Source organism: Sorex araneus, chromosome 3 (genome assembly GCF_027595985.1).
Source record: "Sorex araneus isolate mSorAra2 chromosome 3, mSorAra2.pri, whole genome shotgun sequence".
In the NCBI taxonomy this organism is placed as follows: domain Eukaryota; kingdom Metazoa; phylum Chordata; class Mammalia; order Eulipotyphla; family Soricidae; genus Sorex; species Sorex araneus.
This window is the reverse complement of record NC_073304.1, coordinates 150,720,108-150,744,355: the sequence shown is the minus strand read 5'-3', so window position 1 is coordinate 150,744,355 and position 24,248 is coordinate 150,720,108. Positions and strand designations below refer to the sequence as shown.

The 24,248-nt window shown below is 51.5% G+C and overlaps 1 protein-coding gene across 1 annotated transcript; it reads right to left on the bottom strand.

Annotated features, from left to right (window-relative positions):
* Nucleotides 1-298: 298 nt before the first annotated feature.
* FLG (filaggrin) lies at nt 299-10,408 on the bottom strand. The gene has a single exon (XM_055132155.1). It carries the CDS (start codon nt 10,406-10,408, stop codon nt 299-301), a length of 10,110 nt encoding a protein of 3,369 aa, XP_054988130.1.
* Nucleotides 10,409-24,248: the final 13,840 nt, after the last annotated feature.

The window sequence follows — 24,248 nt, the reverse complement described above, 5'->3', positions numbered from 1 at the left end:
AAATATGATGCATTTTAAAATATTGAATAAATCTAACCAGATTTTAAAAATAAGCACTAAAAAGTACACCAAAAGGCATTTTTCCCCTCAATAAACATAGAGATGACTAAACTATATTTATTTTCAATAATTCTAAGTCTAATAAATGATTCAATATGACAGAAAAAATAAAACCATTACCAAGAGAACTAAAAAAAATAAAATTGTAGGAAAAAGATGAAAGTCTTAGAAGGGTAGGATGTCAATTTCAGTGTACTGCAATTCCTATAATACTGGTTTCTAAATGTTATGCTTCAAATTAATCATAGTAATAGTATACTTCATACTGAGTGAAATCCAGGTGTTTAGAATTCTCAGGAGAATATACGCTTCCACTATCAGTAGATGAATTATGAGAATAGCTAACACGATGATTCTGAGAAAACAATCCAACGTGGTCATCAGTTGACCCTGACTGGCCACCATCTGAGTGCTGGTTCTGCGCCTCGGCCTCGCTGTCCTGACTGGCGCTGGAGTCGCGGCGCCTGCCTGCCCGGGACCCAGCGGAGGTGTGGCCCTGAGCCTGGCCTGAGTGTCTGGGGGCGTCAGCAGAGGGCTGGCGGCGGCGCCCCTCAGCCTCCCTGGTGCTGGAGCCCGAGCGTGTGCGGCCAGAGTCGGCCTGCGTGTGTGTGGCAGTCTGGGCGTGGCGGGAGCCCGAGCGCCTGGCGCCGTCCGGGGCCTGGCCTCGCGTGGAGGCGCGCTGGCTGCCGGAGGTGGCCCCAGAGCGCCCGGCGGTGTGGGAGGACTCCTCCGAGGAGGCTTCGCTGTCGCTGGCCTGGGGAGAGGCGGCGGATGCGCGGGTTCGCTCTGTGCTGGAGCCCGAGGGGGACTGTCCCCGGGCGGAGGCCTTGCGCCGGGAGCCGTCGGCTGCCTGCTCCTGCTGGCCGCCGCGGCCTGCCTGGGCGCTGGTCCTGGTCTGTCCGCGAGAGGAAGTCTCGGCGTGACGGGAGCCCGATCGCCGGGGGCTGTCTGTGGACTGACCGCGTGCCGTGCCGTGTTCCCTGGCGGTGCCCGTGCCCGAGTGTCCGTGGGCAGCGTCAGACTGGTGGCGCTGGGCTCTCTGGCCTCCATGGGCCCCAGACTGCCTGGCGCTGTCGCCCGACTGGCGGTGGCTCTCGGAGGTGCGCCCCGAGCGCCTCTCGGACTGCTCTGAGTGACCCTCGCTGTCGCTGTCCTGGCTGACGCTGGAGCCCCTGCTTCCTCTGGGCCTGGTCTCCGCGGACGATGGGGCCCGGGCCGACTGGGAGCGCGCGGCGCTGTCTCTAGCCTGCTCGTGCTGGGAGCCCTGTCTGGCGCCCGTGCCGGCTCCAGCGTGGCCGTGCGCAGACTCAGTGCGTCTCCCGCTGGACCCCGCGTGCCGGGTGCTGTCGGCCTCCTGCTGGTGGCGCGAGCCCTGTCTGCCGCCGGTCCTGGGCTTGGACTGTCCTTTTTCCTCTTCCTGGTCCTCGTGGGAGGACATCAGGTAGAGGTGAGCCCCAGAGTGTCCAGAGGTGTCGCGCGACCGGCCTTGTGTTGCCTCGCGTTGACCCTCGTGCGTCGCCCTGGCGGTCTTGTGGGTGCCTCGGGTCTGGCCATCTGCGTGCTGGTTCTGCGCCTCGGCCTCGCTGTCCTGACTGGCGCTGGAGTCGCGGCGCCTGCCGGCCCGGGACCCAGAGGAGGTGTGGCCCTGGGCCTGGCCTGAGTGTCTGGGGGCGTCAGCAGAGGGCTGGCGGCGGCGCCCCTCAGCCTCCCTGGTGCTGGAGCCCGAGCGTGCGCGGCCAGAGTCGGCCTGCGTGTGTGTGGCAGTCTGGGCGTGGCGGGAGCCCGAGCGCCTGGCGCCGTCCGGGGCCTGGCCTCGCGTGGAGGCGCGCTGGCTGCCGGAGGTGGCCCCAGAGCGCCCGGCGGTGTGGGAGGACTCCTCCGAGGAGGCTTCGCTGTCGCTGGCCTGGGGAGAGGCGGCGGATGCGCGGGTTCGCTCTGTGCTGGAGCCCGAGGGGGACTGTCCCCGGGCGGAGGCCTTGCGCCGGGAGCCGTCGGCTGCCTGCTCCTGCTGGCCGCCGCGGCCTGCCTGGGCGCTGGTCCTGGTCTGTCCGCGAGAGGAAGTCTCGGCGTGACGGGAGCCCGATCGCCGGGGGCTGTCTGTGGACTGACCGCGTGCCGTGCCGTGTTCCCTGGCGGTGCCCGTGCCCGAGTGTCCGTGGGCAGCGTCAGACTGGTGGCGCTGGGCTCTCTGGCCTCCATGGGCCCCAGACTGCCTGGCGCTGTCGCCCGACTGGCGGTGGCTCTCGGAGGTGCGCCCCGAGCGCCTCTCGGACTGCTCTGAGTGACCCTCGCTGTCGCTGTCCTGGCTGACGCTGGAGCCCCTGCTTCCTCTGGGCCTGGTCTCCGCGGACGATGGGGCCCGGGCCGACTGGGAGCGCGCGGCGCTGTCTCTAGCCTGCTCGTGCTGGGAGCCCTGTCTGGCGCCCGTGCCGGCTCCAGCGTGGCCGTGCGCAGACTCAGTGCGTCTCCCGCTGGACCCCGCGTGCCGGGTGCTGTCGGCCTCCTGCTGGTGGCGCGAGCCCTGTCTGCCGCCGGTCCTGGGCTTGGACTGTCCTTTTTCCTCTTCCTGGTCCTCGTGGGAGGACATCAGGTAGAGGTGAGCCCCAGAGTGTCCAGAGGTGTCGCGCGACCGGCCTTGTGTTGCCTCGCGTTGACCCTCGTGCGTCGCCCTGGCGGTCTTGTGGGTGCCTCGGGTCTGGCCATCTGCGTGCTGGTTCTGCGCCTCGGCCTCGCTGTCCTGACTGGCGCTGGAGTCGCGGCGCCTGCCGGCCCGGGACCCAGAGGAGGTGTGGCCCTGGGCCTGGCCTGAGTGTCTGGGGGCGTCAGCAGAGGGCTGGCGGCGGCGCCCCTCAGCCTCCCTGGTGCTGGAGCCCGAGCGTGCGCGGCCAGAGTCGGCCTGCGTGTGTGTGGCAGTCTGGGCGTGGCGGGAGCCCGAGCGCCTGGCGCCGTCCGGGGCCTGGCCTCGCGTGGAGGCGCGCTGGCTGCCGGAGGTGGCCCCAGAGCGCCCGGCGGTGTGGGAGGACTCCTCCGAGGAGGCTTCGCTGTCGCTGGCCTGGGGAGAGGCGGCGGATGCGCGGGTTCGCTCTGTGCTGGAGCCCGAGGGGGACTGTCCCCGGGCGGAGGCCTTGCGCCGGGAGCCGTCGGCTGCCTGCTCCTGCTGGCCGCCGCGGCCTGCCTGGGCGCTGGTCCTGGTCTGTCCGCGAGAGGAAGTCTCGGCGTGACGGGAGCCCGATCGCCGGGGGCTGTCTGTGGACTGACCGCGTGCCGTGCCGTGTTCCCTGGCGGTGCCCGTGCCCGAGTGTCCGTGGGCAGCGTCAGACTGGTGGCGCTGGGCTCTCTGGCCTCCATGGGCCCCAGACTGCCTGGCGCTGTCGCCCGACTGGCGGTGGCTCTCGGAGGTGCGCCCCGAGCGCCTCTCGGACTGCTCTGAGTGACCCTCGCTGTCGCTGTCCTGGCTGACGCTGGAGCCCCTGCTTCCTCTGGGCCTGGTCTCCGCGGACGATGGGGCCCGGGCCGACTGGGAGCGCGCGGCGCTGTCTCTAGCCTGCTCGTGCTGGGAGCCCTGTCTGGCGCCCGTGCCGGCTCCAGCGTGGCCGTGCGCAGACTCAGTGCGTCTCCCGCTGGACCCCGCGTGCCGGGTGCTGTCGGCCTCCTGCTGGTGGCGCGAGCCCTGTCTGCCGCCGGTCCTGGGCTTGGACTGTCCTTTTTCCTCTTCCTGGTCCTCGTGGGAGGACATCAGGTAGAGGTGAGCCCCAGAGTGTCCAGAGGTGTCGCGCGACCGGCCTTGTGTTGCCTCGCGTTGACCCTCGTGCGTCGCCCTGGCGGTCTTGTGGGTGCCTCGGGTCTGGCCATCTGCGTGCTGGTTCTGCGCCTCGGCCTCGCTGTCCTGACTGGCGCTGGAGTCGCGGCGCCTGCCGGCCCGGGACCCAGAGGAGGTGTGGCCCTGGGCCTGGCCTGAGTGTCTGGGGGCGTCAGCAGAGGGCTGGCGGCGGCGCCCCTCAGCCTCCCTGGTGCTGGAGCCCGAGCGTGCGCGGCCAGAGTCGGCCTGCGTGTGTGTGGCAGTCTGGGCGTGGCGGGAGCCCGAGCGCCTGGCGCCGTCCGGGGCCTGGCCTCGCGTGGAGGCGCGCTGGCTGCCGGAGGTGGCCCCAGAGCGCCCGGCGGTGTGGGAGGACTCCTCCGAGGAGGCTTCGCTGTCGCTGGCCTGGGGAGAGGCGGCGGATGCGCGGGTTCGCTCTGTGCTGGAGCCCGAGGGGGACTGTCCCCGGGCGGAGGCCTTGCGCCGGGAGCCGTCGGCTGCCTGCTCCTGCTGGCCGCCGCGGCCTGCCTGGGCGCTGGTCCTGGTCTGTCCGCGAGAGGAAGTCTCGGCGTGACGGGAGCCCGATCGCCGGGGGCTGTCTGTGGACTGACCGCGTGCCGTGCCGTGTTCCCTGGCGGTGCCCGTGCCCGAGTGTCCGTGGGCAGCGTCAGACTGGTGGCGCTGGGCTCTCTGGCCTCCATGGGCCCCAGACTGCCTGGCGCTGTCGCCCGACTGGCGGTGGCTCTCGGAGGTGCGCCCCGAGCGCCTCTCGGACTGCTCTGAGTGACCCTCGCTGTCGCTGTCCTGGCTGACGCTGGAGCCCCTGCTTCCTCTGGGCCTGGTCTCCGCGGACGATGGGGCCCGGGCCGACTGGGAGCGCGCGGCGCTGTCTCTAGCCTGCTCGTGCTGGGAGCCCTGTCTGGCGCCCGTGCCGGCTCCAGCGTGGCCGTGCGCAGACTCAGTGCGTCTCCCGCTGGACCCCGCGTGCCGGGTGCTGTCGGCCTCCTGCTGGTGGCGCGAGCCCTGTCTGCCGCCGGTCCTGGGCTTGGACTGTCCTTTTTCCTCTTCCTGGTCCTCGTGGGAGGACATCAGGTAGAGGTGAGCCCCAGAGTGTCCAGAGGTGTCGCGCGACCGGCCTTGTGTTGCCTCGCGTTGACCCTCGTGCGTCGCCCTGGCGGTCTTGTGGGTGCCTCGGGTCTGGCCATCTGCGTGCTGGTTCTGCGCCTCGGCCTCGCTGTCCTGACTGGCGCTGGAGTCGCGGCGCCTGCCGGCCCGGGACCCAGAGGAGGTGTGGCCCTGGGCCTGGCCTGAGTGTCTGGGGGCGTCAGCAGAGGGCTGGCGGCGGCGCCCCTCAGCCTCCCTGGTGCTGGAGCCCGAGCGTGCGCGGCCAGAGTCGGCCTGCGTGTGTGTGGCAGTCTGGGCGTGGCGGGAGCCCGAGCGCCTGGCGCCGTCCGGGGCCTGGCCTCGCGTGGAGGCGCGCTGGCTGCCGGAGGTGGCCCCAGAGCGCCCGGCGGTGTGGGAGGACTCCTCCGAGGAGGCTTCGCTGTCGCTGGCCTGGGGAGAGGCGGCGGATGCGCGGGTTCGCTCTGTGCTGGAGCCCGAGGGGGACTGTCCCCGGGCGGAGGCCTTGCGCCGGGAGCCGTCGGCTGCCTGCTCCTGCTGGCCGCCGCGGCCTGCCTGGGCGCTGGTCCTGGTCTGTCCGCGAGAGGAAGTCTCGGCGTGACGGGAGCCCGATCGCCGGGGGCTGTCTGTGGACTGACCGCGTGCCGTGCCGTGTTCCCTGGCGGTGCCCGTGCCCGAGTGTCCGTGGGCAGCGTCAGACTGGTGGCGCTGGGCTCTCTGGCCTCCATGGGCCCCAGACTGCCTGGCGCTGTCGCCCGACTGGCGGTGGCTCTCGGAGGTGCGCCCCGAGCGCCTCTCGGACTGCTCTGAGTGACCCTCGCTGTCGCTGTCCTGGCTGACGCTGGAGCCCCTGCTTCCTCTGGGCCTGGTCTCCGCGGACGATGGGGCCCGGGCCGACTGGGAGCGCGCGGCGCTGTCTCTAGCCTGCTCGTGCTGGGAGCCCTGTCTGGCGCCCGTGCCGGCTCCAGCGTGGCCGTGCGCAGACTCAGTGCGTCTCCCGCTGGACCCCGCGTGCCGGGTGCTGTCGGCCTCCTGCTGGTGGCGCGAGCCCTGTCTGCCGCCGGTCCTGGGCTTGGACTGTCCTTTTTCCTCTTCCTGGTCCTCGTGGGAGGACATCAGGTAGAGGTGAGCCCCAGAGTGTCCAGAGGTGTCGCGCGACCGGCCTTGTGTTGCCTCGCGTTGACCCTCGTGCGTCGCCCTGGCGGTCTTGTGGGTGCCTCGGGTCTGGCCATCTGCGTGCTGGTTCTGCGCCTCGGCCTCGCTGTCCTGACTGGCGCTGGAGTCGCGGCGCCTGCCGGCCCGGGACCCAGAGGAGGTGTGGCCCTGGGCCTGGCCTGAGTGTCTGGGGGCGTCAGCAGAGGGCTGGCGGCGGCGCCCCTCAGCCTCCCTGGTGCTGGAGCCCGAGCGTGCGCGGCCAGAGTCGGCCTGCGTGTGTGTGGCAGTCTGGGCGTGGCGGGAGCCCGAGCGCCTGGCGCCGTCCGGGGCCTGGCCTCGCGTGGAGGCGCGCTGGCTGCCGGAGGTGGCCCCAGAGCGCCCGGCGGTGTGGGAGGACTCCTCCGAGGAGGCTTCGCTGTCGCTGGCCTGGGGAGAGGCGGCGGATGCGCGGGTTCGCTCTGTGCTGGAGCCCGAGGGGGACTGTCCCCGGGCGGAGGCCTTGCGCCGGGAGCCGTCGGCTGCCTGCTCCTGCTGGCCGCCGCGGCCTGCCTGGGCGCTGGTCCTGGTCTGTCCGCGAGAGGAAGTCTCGGCGTGACGGGAGCCCGATCGCCGGGGGCTGTCTGTGGACTGACCGCGTGCCGTGCCGTGTTCCCTGGCGGTGCCCGTGCCCGAGTGTCCGTGGGCAGCGTCAGACTGGTGGCGCTGGGCTCTCTGGCCTCCATGGGCCCCAGACTGCCTGGCGCTGTCGCCCGACTGGCGGTGGCTCTCGGAGGTGCGCCCCGAGCGCCTCTCGGACTGCTCTGAGTGACCCTCGCTGTCGCTGTCCTGGCTGACGCTGGAGCCCCTGCTTCCTCTGGGCCTGGTCTCCGCGGACGATGGGGCCCGGGCCGACTGGGAGCGCGCGGCGCTGTCTCTAGCCTGCTCGTGCTGGGAGCCCTGTCTGGCGCCCGTGCCGGCTCCAGCGTGGCCGTGCGCAGACTCAGTGCGTCTCCCGCTGGACCCCGCGTGCCGGGTGCTGTCGGCCTCCTGCTGGTGGCGCGAGCCCTGTCTGCCGCCGGTCCTGGGCTTGGACTGTCCTTTTTCCTCTTCCTGGTCCTCGTGGGAGGACATCAGGTAGAGGTGAGCCCCAGAGTGTCCAGAGGTGTCGCGCGACCGGCCTTGTGTTGCCTCGCGTTGACCCTCGTGCGTCGCCCTGGCGGTCTTGTGGGTGCCTCGGGTCTGGCCATCTGCGTGCTGGTTCTGCGCCTCGGCCTCGCTGTCCTGACTGGCGCTGGAGTCGCGGCGCCTGCCGGCCCGGGACCCAGAGGAGGTGTGGCCCTGGGCCTGGCCTGAGTGTCTGGGGGCGTCAGCAGAGGGCTGGCGGCGGCGCCCCTCAGCCTCCCTGGTGCTGGAGCCCGAGCGTGCGCGGCCAGAGTCGGCCTGCGTGTGTGTGGCAGTCTGGGCGTGGCGGGAGCCCGAGCGCCTGGCGCCGTCCGGGGCCTGGCCTCGCGTGGAGGCGCGCTGGCTGCCGGAGGTGGCCCCAGAGCGCCCGGCGGTGTGGGAGGACTCCTCCGAGGAGGCTTCGCTGTCGCTGGCCTGGGGAGAGGCGGCGGATGCGCGGGTTCGCTCTGTGCTGGAGCCCGAGGGGGACTGTCCCCGGGCGGAGGCCTTGCGCCGGGAGCCGTCGGCTGCCTGCTCCTGCTGGCCGCCGCGGCCTGCCTGGGCGCTGGTCCTGGTCTGTCCGCGAGAGGAAGTCTCGGCGTGACGGGAGCCCGATCGCCGGGGGCTGTCTGTGGACTGACCGCGTGCCGTGCCGTGTTCCCTGGCGGTGCCCGTGCCCGAGTGTCCGTGGGCAGCGTCAGACTGGTGGCGCTGGGCTCTCTGGCCTCCATGGGCCCCAGACTGCCTGGCGCTGTCGCCCGACTGGCGGTGGCTCTCGGAGGTGCGCCCCGAGCGCCTCTCGGACTGCTCTGAGTGACCCTCGCTGTCGCTGTCCTGGCTGACGCTGGAGCCCCTGCTTCCTCTGGGCCTGGTCTCCGCGGACGATGGGGCCCGGGCCGACTGGGAGCGCGCGGCGCTGTCTCTAGCCTGCTCGTGCTGGGAGCCCTGTCTGGCGCCCGTGCCGGCTCCAGCGTGGCCGTGCGCAGACTCAGTGCGTCTCCCGCTGGACCCCGCGTGCCGGGTGCTGTCGGCCTCCTGCTGGTGGCGCGAGCCCTGTCTGCCGCCGGTCCTGGGCTTGGACTGTCCTTTTTCCTCTTCCTGGTCCTCGTGGGAGGACATCAGGTAGAGGTGAGCCCCAGAGTGTCCAGAGGTGTCGCGCGACCGGCCTTGTGTTGCCTCGCGTTGACCCTCGTGCGTCGCCCTGGCGGTCTTGTGGGTGCCTCGGGTCTGGCCATCTGCGTGCTGGTTCTGCGCCTCGGCCTCGCTGTCCTGACTGGCGCTGGAGTCGCGGCGCCTGCCGGCCCGGGACCCAGAGGAGGTGTGGCCCTGGGCCTGGCCTGAGTGTCTGGGGGCGTCAGCAGAGGGCTGGCGGCGGCGCCCCTCAGCCTCCCTGGTGCTGGAGCCCGAGCGTGCGCGGCCAGAGTCGGCCTGCGTGTGTGTGGCAGTCTGGGCGTGGCGGGAGCCCGAGCGCCTGGCGCCGTCCGGGGCCTGGCCTCGCGTGGAGGCGCGCTGGCTGCCGGAGGTGGCCCCAGAGCGCCCGGCGGTGTGGGAGGACTCCTCCGAGGAGGCTTCGCTGTCGCTGGCCTGGGGAGAGGCGGCGGATGCGCGGGTTCGCTCTGTGCTGGAGCCCGAGGGGGACTGTCCCCGGGCGGAGGCCTTGCGCCGGGAGCCGTCGGCTGCCTGCTCCTGCTGGCCGCCGCGGCCTGCCTGGGCGCTGGTCCTGGTCTGTCCGCGAGAGGAAGTCTCGGCGTGACGGGAGCCCGATCGCCGGGGGCTGTCTGTGGACTGACCGCGTGCCGTGCCGTGTTCCCTGGCGGTGCCCGTGCCCGAGTGTCCGTGGGCAGCGTCAGACTGGTGGCGCTGGGCTCTCTGGCCTCCATGGGCCCCAGACTGCCTGGCGCTGTCGCCCGACTGGCGGTGGCTCTCGGAGGTGCGCCCCGAGCGCCTCTCGGACTGCTCTGAGTGACCCTCGCTGTCGCTGTCCTGGCTGACGCTGGAGCCCCTGCTTCCTCTGGGCCTGGTCTCCGCGGACGATGGGGCCCGGGCCGACTGGGAGCGCGCGGCGCTGTCTCTAGCCTGCTCGTGCTGGGAGCCCTGTCTGGCGCCCGTGCCGGCTCCAGCGTGGCCGTGCGCAGACTCAGTGCGTCTCCCGCTGGACCCCGCGTGCCGGGTGCTGTCGGCCTCCTGCTGGTGGCGCGAGCCCTGTCTGCCGCCGGTCCTGGGCTTGGACTGTCCTTTTTCCTCTTCCTGGTCCTCGTGGGAGGACATCAGGTAGAGGTGAGCCCCAGAGTGTCCAGAGGTGTCGCGCGACCGGCCTTGTGTTGCCTCGCGTTGACCCTCGTGCGTCGCCCTGGCGGTCTTGTGGGTGCCTCGGGTCTGGCCATCTGCGTGCTGGTTCTGCGCCTCGGCCTCGCTGTCCTGACTGGCGCTGGAGTCGCGGCGCCTGCCGGCCCGGGACCCAGAGGAGGTGTGGCCCTGGGCCTGGCCTGAGTGTCTGGGGGCGTCAGCAGAGGGCTGGCGGCGGCGCCCCTCAGCCTCCCTGGTGCTGGAGCCCGAGCGTGCGCGGCCAGAGTCGGCCTGCGTGTGTGTGGCAGTCTGGGCGTGGCGGGAGCCCGAGCGCCTGGCGCCGTCCGGGGCCTGGCCTCGCGTGGAGGCGCGCTGGCTGCCGGAGGTGGCCCCAGAGCGCCCGGCGGTGTGGGAGGACTCCTCCGAGGAGGCTTCGCTGTCGCTGGCCTGGGGAGAGGCGGCGGATGCGCGGGTTCGCTCTGTGCTGGAGCCCGAGGGGGACTGTCCCCGGGCGGAGGCCTTGCGCCGGGAGCCGTCGGCTGCCTGCTCCTGCTGGCCGCCGCGGCCTGCCTGGGCGCTGGTCCTGGTCTGTCCGCGAGAGGAAGTCTCGGCGTGACGGGAGCCCGATCGCCGGGGGCTGTCTGTGGACTGACCGCGTGCCGTGCCGTGTTCCCTGGCGGTGCCCGTGCCCGAGTGTCCGTGGGCAGCGTCGGTCCGCTCATGCTGTCCTCTGTGAGATATCTGCGGCCTTTCTTGTGAGGACCCTGGTGCAGCCCTGTCTGCGTGCAGTTCTTCTTCTGTAGTATAACTGGCATCTGAACCTTCATCATCATGTATAATGAATTTCATATTTCTTGTAATTTCTATTTCAGAGTCATATTTTCCTTTTCTCTGTGTCAGTTTTCTTCTTGGACTTCCGCTTGATTTTTGCCTTCTCTCTTTCCTCTCAGTGGAACTTGAAGGCTCCCGTTTTCTCTCTCTCGATTTATTATGTTCTCTTCTGCTTTCGTGTTTGTGTGCCAGTGGAAATTCATATTCACTGCTGTCTTGCCTCCTATTGCCTCTTTTCCGTTTTTCCGTTTCGCTCTTAGATGCCTCATTTCTTCTCTTTTTTTCACTTCTTCTTGAATTACTTGCGTTTCTTTGTGGTATTTCTTCTTCTATTTCTTCATCTTCTTCATTCCTAAATCTTTTGTTCTTTTTATCTAATGTTTCAAAATTCTGTTTTCTTGTTGAATCATAGTATGCTTGTGCCAACTTGAATATCATGAGAAAAAATTCTGTGAAATTTATTTCTTTGTCGTGGTCGATATCTAGGATATGCATGAAGATGTCAGCAGTGTCTGGGTCATCTGGGTTCTGTTTTGTAACAAAGTAGGAAGAAATGTTACACAGTTTAACTCTTTTTTTTGGTTATTCACATAATTTTTTATTAAAAACTTTGTTTTCTGTGTTGTGTGTCACATGAAACATTCGGGGGCTGCTCCTAGCTTAGCATGGACTTGGGGTACAGCACTTTTCTAATGAAAAGTTTACCATTTTAAGTATGTGTAGTTGAACCACTCTTAAATTTATGTTCTTATAGGCAGGTGGTATAGTACAGCGTGTAAGGCATTTGCTTTGCATGTGTTGAACAGGTTGGATCTGCGGCACCACATATGATTCCATAGTTTGCCGGTTAATCCCTAACCTCAGAGCCTAGTGTCATGCCTGAGCACTTGGATATGAAGCAAAAAAGAAACAAAAATATGTTCTTGTAGCTTTTGAATTCATGGAACTTTTTAGAGTGATGTAATTAAGTGTTTGTTTCTTTGACCTTACACATGAACCTTTAGAATGTACACATATTTTTCCCTATTATTTGTCTTTGTCGTTTCATGGACCTGTGCGTATTGTATGTATAAAGTATTATGGGGACATTATAAATTATTTGTTTTTAAATAAGTTAAAATAAGCAATTATTTGTTTTTATATAAAATTAATTTCTACTCCAGGAGCAAATAAAACTTAAGTAATTTTAAATAAAATTATTTTCTACTCTAGAAGTATTAATTTAAAATGATGTATTTTGATGTAACTGATGGAGAATATGGAAACTTTTCCATTTATTCGTCATAAATATTCTTTTACCTTCAAGATAGGACGAAACTCTACTTCCAGCAGCTCCTTCAGTTCCTTTTTGTTCAATGATTCAGTATTCTTATATTTTTTTGAATATTGATGGAACAAGTTGATGATTGAAATAATGTTGTCAAGAAGACTAGCCATTGCTGGGAGTTAGGTTAATCTAGAAAAAGGAAATAATCATGTATATTTCATATTCTCTTTTTTCTGCTTGTATCAATTATTATTTTTAAATTTTACATTCTAAAAGGATTTCCATATGTAGTCCATAGCAATTGAAGATGGCCTTGACATGATATAATAGTTGATCTTTTATTTCTTTCCTTCCTTCCTTCCTTCCTTCCTTCCTTCCTTCCTTCCTTCCTTCCTTCCTTCCTTCCTTCCTCCCTTTCTTCCTTTTTTCCTCCTTCCTTCCTCTTTCCTTCCTTCCTTCCTTCCTCCTTCCTTCCTCTTTCCTTCCTTCTCTCTTTCTCTTTCCTTCTCTCTTTCTCTCTCTTTTTCTTTCTTTCTTTCTTTCTTTCTTTCTTTCTTTCTTTCTTTCTTTCTTTCTTTCTTTCTTTCTTTCTCTCTTTCTTCCTCTCTTTCTTTCTTTGGAAAATATAGTAAATTGATAACTTTTAAAAAATCAGTGGAAATAAATAATTTCTGAAAGGTCAAAGGCATTAACTACTAATATTGGGATAAGTAACCTTAAAATAAATTTGTATATATTGGGGAAAGAGAATTGAAGGTAAGATGACTTTACTGAATTTTATTTAATGCTTAAGGAAAAACAGCAATTGTTTCTCAGAAATATGAAAAGGAAACACATTTTCTGAAACCTATGTAATCCCAGTATTACATACTTGAATAGAATATTCTAAGAACAGAGATTTAGGAGAACTTCTTTCATGACCATTGATGCAAAAATATAAAATAAATAATAGAAAAATTATTTTAGTTTTCCTTAAAAAAACAAATATCAAGTAAGTTTGATTCTAAATTTTAAAACTATTTTAACACTGAAGAACTTGTCAGTGAACTATAATCGAGTAATTTGCAAATTATATATGAAAACTTTCCTTAAATAGAAGGAAATTGGATAAAATTCAACATTAATTTGATTTTTAAATTAAATATGCCAATTATATTTATGAAAATAATTTGGGTAATTATACTCTTGGGGTTTTTTATAGCTACATGTTATACTTTGTGATGAAATTTTGTAGGCAAAAAATCTTAGTTTGATTATGAGATTAGTATACCTTCTACCATCCTTTTCTACACTGTCATGAGGGTGTAGAACTCTGAGTTTGATTATGGGATTAATACATCTTCTACTATCCTTTTCCATACTGTCATGAGGGTGTAGAATAACATGTTAGGAAAAAGAACAACATATTAGGAGCCAGAACAACATATTAGGAAAAGGAATTAAAGCAGAATAATAGGAAAAGAAATAACAGAACAAGCCTTATTATCCTCAGAATAATATAATTTTTTTTTTGGTTTTTGGGTCACACCTGGCGATGCATAGGGGTTACTCCTGGCTCATGCACTCAGAAATTACTCCGATGCTCGAGGGATATATGGGATGCTGGGAATCGAACCTAGATTGACTGCGTGCTAGGCAAATGCCCTACCTGCTCTGCTATCGCTCAAGTCCCCAAAATGATATAATTTTTTAATATGAGCTTTTAAATGTATAGAAAAATAAAATAGTGTTGCTAAGTATAAGACAAATGTATAGAACTCAATTGTATTTCTATTGTATTTCTATATGAAAGCAACACATTATAAAAATGAACTTAAAATTATGCTATTTGAAAAATTATAAAAATCAGGAAAATTAAAGAAATATGTCTAATGAAAGACATTAAAGAGCTGTTCCAAGAAAATTATAATGCCACCATTAATATTGATTAACAATTTGGATAGGTGAATGATTTTGCGTAGTTGTAAGTCTTGGTATTGTTAAGATGTCTGGTTTCATCAAATATATTTAAAAAGTGAAATAAAATTCTATTCTGAATTCCCGATGATTTAAAAAACAACAATGATTATGATGATATCTAAAATCTATAAGGAAATGTAGAGGGCCAAGTTTAGCCAAGACATCCTAAAAAGAAGACAAATTTTGAACACATAACAAGTATCAAATAGTATTATAAAGGAAGACAGCTCTGCTTTGGTATAAGGCAGATGGAGTGATGAAAGATAGTCTAAAATTGGATGGTAATTGAAATAATGACAAGGGTAGAATTGTAAGTCTATAAGAAAGGGATAGTCTTTTGAATAAGGAATAGTCATGAAAAGAATTTCCATATGGAATAACAGTTGGTTCCCAGATGAGTTTTACAATAAAAGATTTAAAATAAAATGATAGGAGAATATCTTAGTGACCCATGGATAGAAAAATACTTCTTAAATAGAACTAAATAATACTAATTATGAAGATTGATAAACTGGATGTGTTAAAAACAGTAATGCTGGTTTATTCTAAGACCCTATTGAGGAAGAGAAGGGAGTGGGAATATTTGCATCTTATTAACCTTTAAGGATTTTGTGATGAAAATAAAAATAACTCCAATAGTCACTCTAAGAACTCTAGAGACCAATAGACCAATAGACAACCCAATAGACCAATGGGCAGAGACCAAAAATAACAAAAAACAATGCCCATGTGGTAAATAAACATACCAAAAGTTCTCAACCTGATTAACCAACAGGGAAATGCAAATTAAAATTACAGCATGAGACCACAGTACACGCACCCAAAATTCCAAGCACAGGTAGGGATACAGAAAAACTAGATCTTTGAAATACTGCTAGAAGGAAGATTTTCTCTGGGAAATATTTCTAATAAATTTCCAAATATGTAATAAAAATCATTATGAAAATGTTCTTCACTTCTTTTGTTCTGATATCTCTACAAATACCACAAACTCAAGTGTCCATTGGTATAAAAATGAGTAAGTTGGATTTTTAGAAAACCGAGGTGGGAGTGAAGGACAGCCTGCTCTGGGATGGTAGTGCTAGAGAGTGAGACATATAGATGTGGCAGGTTTTGAGTCAGAGTTGACTGGACTTGGTCAAACTGGTATAAGAAAAGACAGGAATATAATATAAGCAGCTTCTAGATGTTTGACTTGAGCAAAGATCATTGCCTCTCACTACTATCAGTTCCATCATGTCTTACCCCAGCTATATTCTATCTCCTTGTTCTCACTCTTTCCCTCTTGTTATCCTTTTTGTTTTTTTAGTTTAAAGCCTAGAACTATCTTTAAAACACATACTTTAGGTTATCTTAATATGTCCTGCTTAATGTTTTCCCATGATTTCCATGCATGCAAATCATGCATGCATGGAAACTCTGCCTCTCCTTATATGTTCTACCATGTCTAGTATTTATAGTACCATGCCTTCTATTATAAGACCAGTTCCCTTTGTTCGGAAACAAATTTTACTCCAGACTTAGAATTTTCTCTTTACTTTGACTTGTTTCTTTGAAAACTCACTTAAGTACCAGCTCAAAGGTAATCTCCAGAGGTCTTTCCCGACCGACCACCCAATTTAAAGCATTCTCCCCTAATAACTTTACCAAACCACTATCTTATTTTCTTCATTATTTGTTTTCTTAAGTAAATATCTATATTATTATTCATTTATGGTTTGCTTCATGTTGCTTCCTATTAAATAAAGCTTCTAGAGTAAAATTTTATTGCTGGCAGCTGTACTATCAGCCAAGAACAGTGCTTGACAATGTATGTAGTTAATACATATTTAGAGAAGGCAAATTTCTATCCTCATTTCCCTTCCATGTTGCAGTAAATTTTCTGTAAGAGTGCTAAAATAAATATCCAACAGCATCTAGTGCCTTTTTGCCTTGTAGCACAATCCATAATTCCATGTTTCACACCAAGTAGGCAAAGTTAGATATAGTCCCTCTTACTTACTTTATTCACCAGAAGAGCAAGTAGAATGTAGCCCGAAGGAGCTTGCTGGGTGCTGAAGTCTGGGATAATAACCCTTTTATAGCAGGTCCATCCAGGGAGGAGCCAACCTCTGTAGGATGATGTGATTCATTCCTAACCAAACCCAGAAACACCCAAATCTCCACCTCTATTTCTCTAGCTACATGTTTACTTCCCAATTTCCTCACGTACTCATCTATTCTTGTTTTCATCAAGTTCCAATTTTAAATTTACATCATACCATATATTGGAGATTTTAGGAAGGCTCCCCTTGGCTATTACAGGTCCTTTGTATGCAGAGTCCACACCTATCTTTTTTTGTAACCCCCATTTGATGTGGATGTGCTTGATAAATATCTGTTGATAACACATTTCTTTATCATTTTCCTCAGAGGAGTAGAATATACATTTGTAAGAAACTGAAATTTCATTTCATGAATGGTAGGTAAATATCACACACCTACCTACCTTTTTATCTGTGAATTCCATCTGTGGATACTGAGGGAACTTGCAATGAAATGAATGTTGATCTTCTAGAAATTATGATGTACAAAGAGAAGATAGGTCAATTTAATATTTTTTAAAAGAGAGTCATAAAAGAGAACTCAAGTTAGAATCAGGGCAAAGTATCAGCTAATATTAATTATTAGTAAAAATTATCTGAACTAACAATCTAGTTTTCAAAGAAATTATATTGGGATATCACAGGCATGTTCCACTGATTGTTCCTGTGGGATAAGCTGTGCTCTCATTTTCTCCAGATATATTAGAGTGTCTTCTTTGCCACTCAGTTTTCTGGATATTAAATCCAATAGATTACATCTCTGTTTGGATGTTATCTAGTTGCCTCAGTCCATTCTGTTTAAAATTAAAGTGTTGGGGTCTGAGTGGTAGTGTAACAGTTAGGGTGCTTGCCTTGCACATAGCTGACCCAGGTTTAATCTCGGGCATCTTATGGCCCCTGAGCTCACAATGAGTGATCTCTGAGTGCAGAACCAGGAATAGCCTCTGAGCACTGCCTAGTGTGGCTCCAAAATAAAAAGCAAGCAAACAAACACTGAAATATTATCCTTATCTGTATCATTACTGTATCACTATATCACTGTCATCTCATTGTTCGTCGATTTATTCAAGCGGGCACCAGTAACGTCTCTATTATACTCAGCCCTGAGATTTTAGCAGCCTCTCCTTACTCATCTTTCCCAACAATTGGAGGCTCTTTCAGGGTCAGGGGAATGAGATCTATTGTTACTATTTGTGGCATATTGAATAGGCCACAAGTGGCTTGCCAGGCTCTGCCGTGCGGGCAGGATACTCTCAGTAGCTTGCCAGACTCTCCGAGAGGTATGTATATATCTGTTACTGTATTTTGGATATGAATACGCCACGGGGAGCTTGCCAGGCTCTCCCAAGTGGGCAATAGACTCTTGGTAGCTTATCAGGTTCTCCAAGAGGGAGAACTAAGCTATTAGATGTCTGTATCATATGAAAACTTACTGTCTTCAGGAAGGCCACTTATATGTTAATGTCTTCTTTTTCCACTGAGTGTTTCAAACTGCACAGTCTTTGTCATTCCTCCTTTCCTTTACTCCTCATACTCATGTCCTATCATCTCTATGAGATTTATACATTTTTAAATTATATATTGTAGATACTAACCCCTGTACATTAGACTTGTTGATCTGTCTTGTTTTCTTATCATTTGCTATCTCCTACCTGCATGCAGAATTATAAATTGCTTTACTTGACAAGCTCCACAAAATAGGCCCATCTTTCTAGATGTTTCCTGAACCACTGTGACTTATAAGAAAGTCACATTGTTGATTAGCTTTTGTTGGAAAATGCATTCATGTTTCATCATTGCTGAAAAAAATCTCTCTGGATTATTCTCATTATTTTCAGAGAATCTCTACCTAAGGGTTTTAAAGTTTATTTGGGGCATAGTGCAGCAAGGAGGGCACGTGTCTTGCACATGGCCAATCTGGGGACAATACTTAACACCCCATGTGGGGTCTCCTGAATACTGCCAGGTGTGATTCCTGAGCACAGAGCCAGGAGTAAGCCCTGAGTACTGCTTGAATGTGGTCCCCAACCCCCCAATTTAAAAAAGTTTATTTAATTTTACTCCTTCCCTTTCTTTTGCATTGTTGTTGCATGGATCAGGAATTGCACACATGCTTAGTTTGGTCCTTGTACATTTTCTCAAGGTGCCTGGCAGGGGTAGCATAATTTGGTTGTAGATATGCTCAAGAGCACATGCTTGTGACACAGGGGTCCAGACAGCATAGCTTTCAGGATGTCTCAATGATGCTCACAGCAGACAGAACTGAGGAAAAGTAACTCATTGACCCGGACTTGCAAGGCAGACACTTTTTGTCCCTGAGCCATAATCATAACCCTAAACCTTAGATTCTTTTTAAGAGCCTCCAGAATCATCATTTCCTTCATGTTGCTTTACTTGATATTTCCAGATAGGTCACTGTGCTCCCACACACTTTATTTAACTTCTTACACTCTGCATTGTTTTCTCTCATGATTCTGGTGATATCTTAATTATTGTTATGCTTCTGCATTGCCCCTGACTCTCATCCAAACTAATAAGTTTTCAATTTTGAATGGACTTAGTCTTAATCATCTTTTGTGCCTTTGGACCATATTATATGGTTCCTGGGTCGTGATAAAATAAGAAATGTAAGGTGACGACCAATATTGTGAGTAGTCAATGAGAGAAAATTATGTCTGAGTTTTAAAAATTCATTCAGTGCTCTTATTTCAATATGATTTTAATAATTCATTCTTTCCTTTGTGGAATATTAGTGAATGTCCACAAAACACAGGTTGTCATTTCCCCCTCTTTCTTATGTTGTCATTTTGTGCCAGTAGTTATTATGATTTTGTTTTTCTTTCTCCATGCTGTAATAATATTAGTAATCAATATTACATGACTATTATGTGATAATAACATGCTAAGATTTTGCATGTTACTTCCAGTCCTCTGAGTATCACTGTGAGGTCATTATTGTTCTTTGTTTTTCAGATGAGGGAATTGATAGTGATAGAGTTCAATCCTAGACATTATAACTTTAACTCATAACATATTTCATATGTACACTTCTCTAGGTTGTAACTTGTTTCCCTCATTGACTTTATTTATATTTTTTTATTTTAAATTCTCTAAAATTAAATTCTAGTTATTTATCTCAATGTTCCCAAACCCAGGGTGAAATGAAAGGTGGAAATAATTTCAGTGTCAACAGAAAGACTAGGCTGTGGAACGTGAGTGAGCTAAGAATGGTGGAATCAAGAGAAGGTAAGGATAGGAATGACTTCAGCCTTGCAGATTCATATGAACATGGAGTGCTGTTTCTAATGATCTGTTTCAGGGCTGTTTTCTTTCTTGGAGGGAGGAATGTTCCCACCTGATGTTCAATAGGCTTGGGTGACCCCTCCTGGTCCATCCTGACTCCTCTCAGCCAGCAAGTGTGAGGGCCCAAGGCTATTGTGCTGCTCTGGCCCTGCAGTGCCAGGATTCTCTGGGTCAACTGTGCTATGCTTTGTGGCCTTCAGGGCTATTCCCAGCAATTCTTGCGGACCATGCAATGCAGGGGATTAAGCTAGGGTTGGCTGCACTCAAGGGGTGCGTCTTAACCCCTGTACTAATTGAATGTTACTGAAATGGAGGGAAAATAATGATATGTTTCCAAAGAAACTTTACAAACATATGGTAAAGGATTTGAATGAAAAAAGAAAGTGTCTTGTGACAGTGACTGTGTGAGGTAGTAGTCAAACATATAATGATCTTTGGGGTGCATTAAAAAAAACTCAGAGCAATATTGATGACTGTGCACTTCACTGGTCACCTGTCACACTGTTTCTTGGGCTTCTTGATCAGGTCTATGATCCCTTTTCAGTGGAGGAGTGGGCAACTTGTCTTGTGCTCTGAGAAGTTTTGGGTACATGAACATGTAACATGGCTGGTGGGTAGTAATGAGAACTGAGTGAGAAGATGAATGAAAGATGAGTATGTGTTTTCAATCATATGGGTGTTTACTTTATAAATAAATATTATACTTGGATTGTATAAAAAACTCATATAGAGTTTTTTTATGTAGGAACAGTAGGAAGCATATTTTGGCTTTGTGTATATATGTTGTGTTTTAGGCCATACCTGGCAGTGCTAAGGGATTAATCCTGGCTCTGCACATTACTCCTAGCAGCACTTGGGGGACCATATGGGATGCTGGGGATCTTACCTGGGCCAACTGCATGCAAAGCAAATGCCCTACCTGAGATATCATCTCTCCAGCCCCAATAAAATATTTTTTTTTTGCTTTTTGGGTCACACCTGGCAATGCTCAAGGGTTACTCTTGGCTCTGCACTCAGGAATCACTCCTGGCTGTGCTCAGGGGACCATATGGGATGCTGGGAATCGAACCCGAGTTGGCCGCGTGCAAGGCAAACGCCCTACCCACTGTGCTATTGCTCCAGCCCGCCCCTATAAAATATTTTTAATTTGTTGATGTAATATTGACTTAAGAATGTAAATGTATATATTTCAGGAGTGCAATATTACTATCATCAGTATGCCAATATCTATAGGACATTCCCTTATACTCTCTTAACTCTTCCTTCGGTAGGCTCAAATTTGTCTTGGGGCCACATCCAGTGGTGTTCAGAGCTCACACCTGGCTCTGTACTCAGGGATCATTCCTGGCAAGACTCGGGGACCATAGGGGTGACTGGAATCAAAACTTAGTTGGCTGTATGTAAAACAAGTACCCTCATGCTAAGGTAATCTCAATTCTAATGTTAAGGTCTTAGGGTTTGTTTTTATTGGACATTTCATGTTTCATTTCTTTGTTTATATACCACCCACAAATGAGATGAAGAGATCAGCCCGTGTTTGTCTTTCTCCTCCTCTCTTTTTTTTTCACTTAGGATCACACCCTTCATCCATGTTGTAACAAAAAGCAAGATTTCATTTTTTCTTATAGCTGAGATATAACCCTATTTGATTTCTTTATTTTTGTCTTTCTTAACTTCATCATCAAGGAAAAACACTAAATGTTATTGCATCAAACTGTAAAAGAAACTATCACAAAACAAAGCCATCCTACTGAACAGGAAAAATATCTGTACACCTTTTATCTGGTAAGAGGCACTTAAAAACTTAGTAACAACAGAATGCAAATAGCACATTAAAAATGGGGAGAAGAGCTGAACAGGGATTCCTCAAAAGACGATATTAGACGATCAATAGGCACATAAAAATGTTCTATATCACTGATTAACAGGGAAATGCAAATCAAAATGACTGTGAGATATTACATCATACCAGTAAGAATGGCCTATATTAAAATAAAACAGAACAGAAAAAACAGGTACTGGTCAAAAGAAATTTTTGTTTTGTTGCTTGTGTTTTGGGGTCTCACCAGTGTGTTCAGGTTTTACTTCTGTTCTCTGTACTTAGGGATCACTCCTGGCATGGATCCAGGGTGAGGAGATTGAATCTGGTTGACCACATGCAAGGCAAGTACTCTTTCTGCTGTACTATCACTCTGGCTCCCCCTTTCCCACCCCCAAAGGACTTTTTAATGGCAGAATTTTCAAAACACAAACAAGATTATGTTTGGAGATAGGGATTACCATGTCACTACCTAGAGAATTTAGGGTGGGATAAGATTAGCAAGATGTTGATCCAGCTTTCTCATTCTTTAGTTGATGACCAACATATACACTGTCCTTGAATGATAAATAAAAAATCAGAACCTGGGGATAGAGAGATAGTATAGTAGTTAAGGTGCTTGTCTTATACATGGCTGATCTTGATTCACTCCCCAGAACTGCTGGGCATGATCCCTGAGCTCAGAGACAGGAGTAAGCCCTGAGCACTGCTTGGTGTGACCCCCAAACAAACAAAAAAGTCAGAACCTAAGCCTCCAGCTTAGAACTTTACACACTTTGTATTGTACCATGTAGTTCGCCATTATGTGGAGGAAAATAGAGAGTAACATGTTGAGTGAAGTCAGCCAGTGGGAGAGGGACTGATATGGAATGACCTCTCTCACATGTGGGGTATAAAGAAGCATAGAAAGGGAATGAAAACTGACCAAAAGAAACTAAATTTGAGACCTGCTGTATAGAACCGAGTTACCATGGAGGCGGGAGCACAATGGGAGGAAGCAGTTGAGGCGGGAACCCGTAGGGCGTTCTTGGGGACCCTCCAGCAGTTGTGGTGGAGGGAAATTAACACTCTATGGTGAGTGTTTGGTCTTAGAATTTTATATGAATAAAACCAAATCATCCTCAGTTTTGTAAATCCAGGTAATAGCAACTAAATTAATTTAAAAAATTTAAGATAAAATGAAAATTAAATGCAAAACTGTACATGGTTTATCAAGTACTAGAAGAGAGCATAAGATGGCTATATTTTGGATGGGATTTAGGTAGAAGAAAATTGGATAGATGTCTGTTGAGCCTCCTCTTTTGAGTAGAGAGCTATGATGTTGTCAGCTTCTCAGCCTGATTTGAGTCAGCTCAACTCAGATGGTGTTTGCATTAGTGCAATTAAATAACCACATGGTTATAACAGCATTCAAATTTGTAATGTGAGCAGGATGGTAACCCTTAGTTTCATATTCTACCTCTGCCAAAATAGCTGATTGCATAGTAGCCTTTTTTTTTAATTTTGAAGGAGAAATGCTTGGGCTATATCTGCTGGTGCTTAGGAGCTACTCCTTACTCAGTGCTCAGGGGGACTGACTGTTGGGCGTTCTTGGGGAACTATATTTGGCTCCAGGAATTTAACCAGGGTTGAATTCATGCAAGGAAAGAGTCTTACCCATGTGCTATTTCTCCAGTTCCAATTAACTTTTATCTTTGGGGTTGGAGCAGTAGTACAGTGGGTAGGGCATTTGCCTTGCACGTGGTCAACCCAAGTTGGATCCCCAGCATTCCATATGGTTCCCCGAGCACTGCCAGGAGTAATTCTTGAGTGCATAGCTAAGAGTAACCCATGAGCAATGCTGAGTATGACCCAAAAAGTAAAAAACAAAACAAAAACAAAAAACCCTTTACCTTTGGAGTCCTAAAGAAAACCTCACTCTAACCCTTAAAAACCCCCAGCCATGTATTATGGAATCTGGGTTATGAGGCTGCTTCTCTCTCCCCAGAGAGCCCTGAATTATTGTTTCATTATGAGTTAATGAAATAGATTCAGTGGCATCATAGGTATCCATAGGAATATATTGTGTCTGCCCAGATTTATTCAATCGTAGGGAAATCTTCCCCCAAATCAGGTATTATTGACAAATCACAGATTACACGATTTCTATTACAATCACTCAATTACAATCCCTCCCTTTTCCTATGTAGTTGGGGAGAAAAGTCTATGTTGCCATATGGCCTCTGGGCTACTGATGTGGATCAGGTTTTCGAGATACAAGGGATCAACCCTTGGAGATGTGTGACTGAGTTCGTAGGAGTATAGTGGAGGTGGAATTTGTGGTTCAGTGATTTCCACAGCAGTTTTAGTCATCTCCTGGGAGGTGCTATTTGGGTTTGGAATTTTTCCAGATTGATTTTTTTATTTTTTTATTCCTTAGCAGTAACTGGTGTCCTTGCTTAGGCATCTGATGAGAGCACCTCTCTAATACAGCTTGTATTTGTCACAACATTGGTGAAGGGAAAACAATGTTGGTGCCAAGGGGAAAATTCTAGTTTTTTTTTTTTTTAGCATCCTTGCATATTGCTTCTATTTTTATTTCCCTTTTCTTCGACTTGTTTTGTTGGTTGCAGTGCTCACATACTTGATTGTGGTGTTTGTATACTTTTGGTTATGTGTTGGGGGAGATTGCGCACTTGTTGTGACATCAGAAATTCCAAAGGTCAGTGTAGTCATGATTTTACTCAGTGCATGAAATTTGCTAGACTTCAAACTTGAGGCCTCATATTTGCAAGATGGGTGCTTTTGCTGCTGAGCCAGAGTCTCCTCCCCTCTAATCCCCTTCCGGCCTTCTCTTCTTCTCTTCTTGTGTTTATGTATGGAAGTGGGACTGGGGGAGAGAAAAGCAAAGACCAAGAGAGAAAGAGTTTTCCTGCTGTTAGAGATCCGATTTGTAACAGACCAGATTGTTTCTCAGGTTCTCACTACATTTCTACTGAGTATGATGAAGAGAAAATGTATATGACTGGCAGCGATGGAAATTTACTCTTTTTAAAAAATATATATTGCATTAAATTTTATTTTGTACTTGGATCTCATTATGGTAGTAATCATGTCTTTCTTACCTATCATTAATAAAATTTAAAAAATCTGTGCTAATGTATTTTGGAGTTTACATAAAATACATAAGACCTGGAATGGAGTGATAGCACAGTGGGTAGGGCATTTGCCTTGCTCATGGCCGACCTGGGTTTGATTCCTCCATTTCTCTCAGAGAGCCTGGCAAGCTACCAAGAGTATACCACCCACATGGCAGAGCCTGGTAAGCTACCCGTGGCATATTCGATATGCCAAAAACAGTACAACAAGTCTCACAATGCAGACTTTACTGATATCTGCTTGAGCAAATTAATGAACAATGAGACGACAGTGTGACAGTGCTACATA

Excerpts from the sequence above, each read along its gene's own strand:
- FLG (XM_055132155.1), bottom strand. The coding sequence starts at position 10,408 with ATGAAATTCATTATACATGATGATGAAGGTTCAGATGCCAGTTATACT.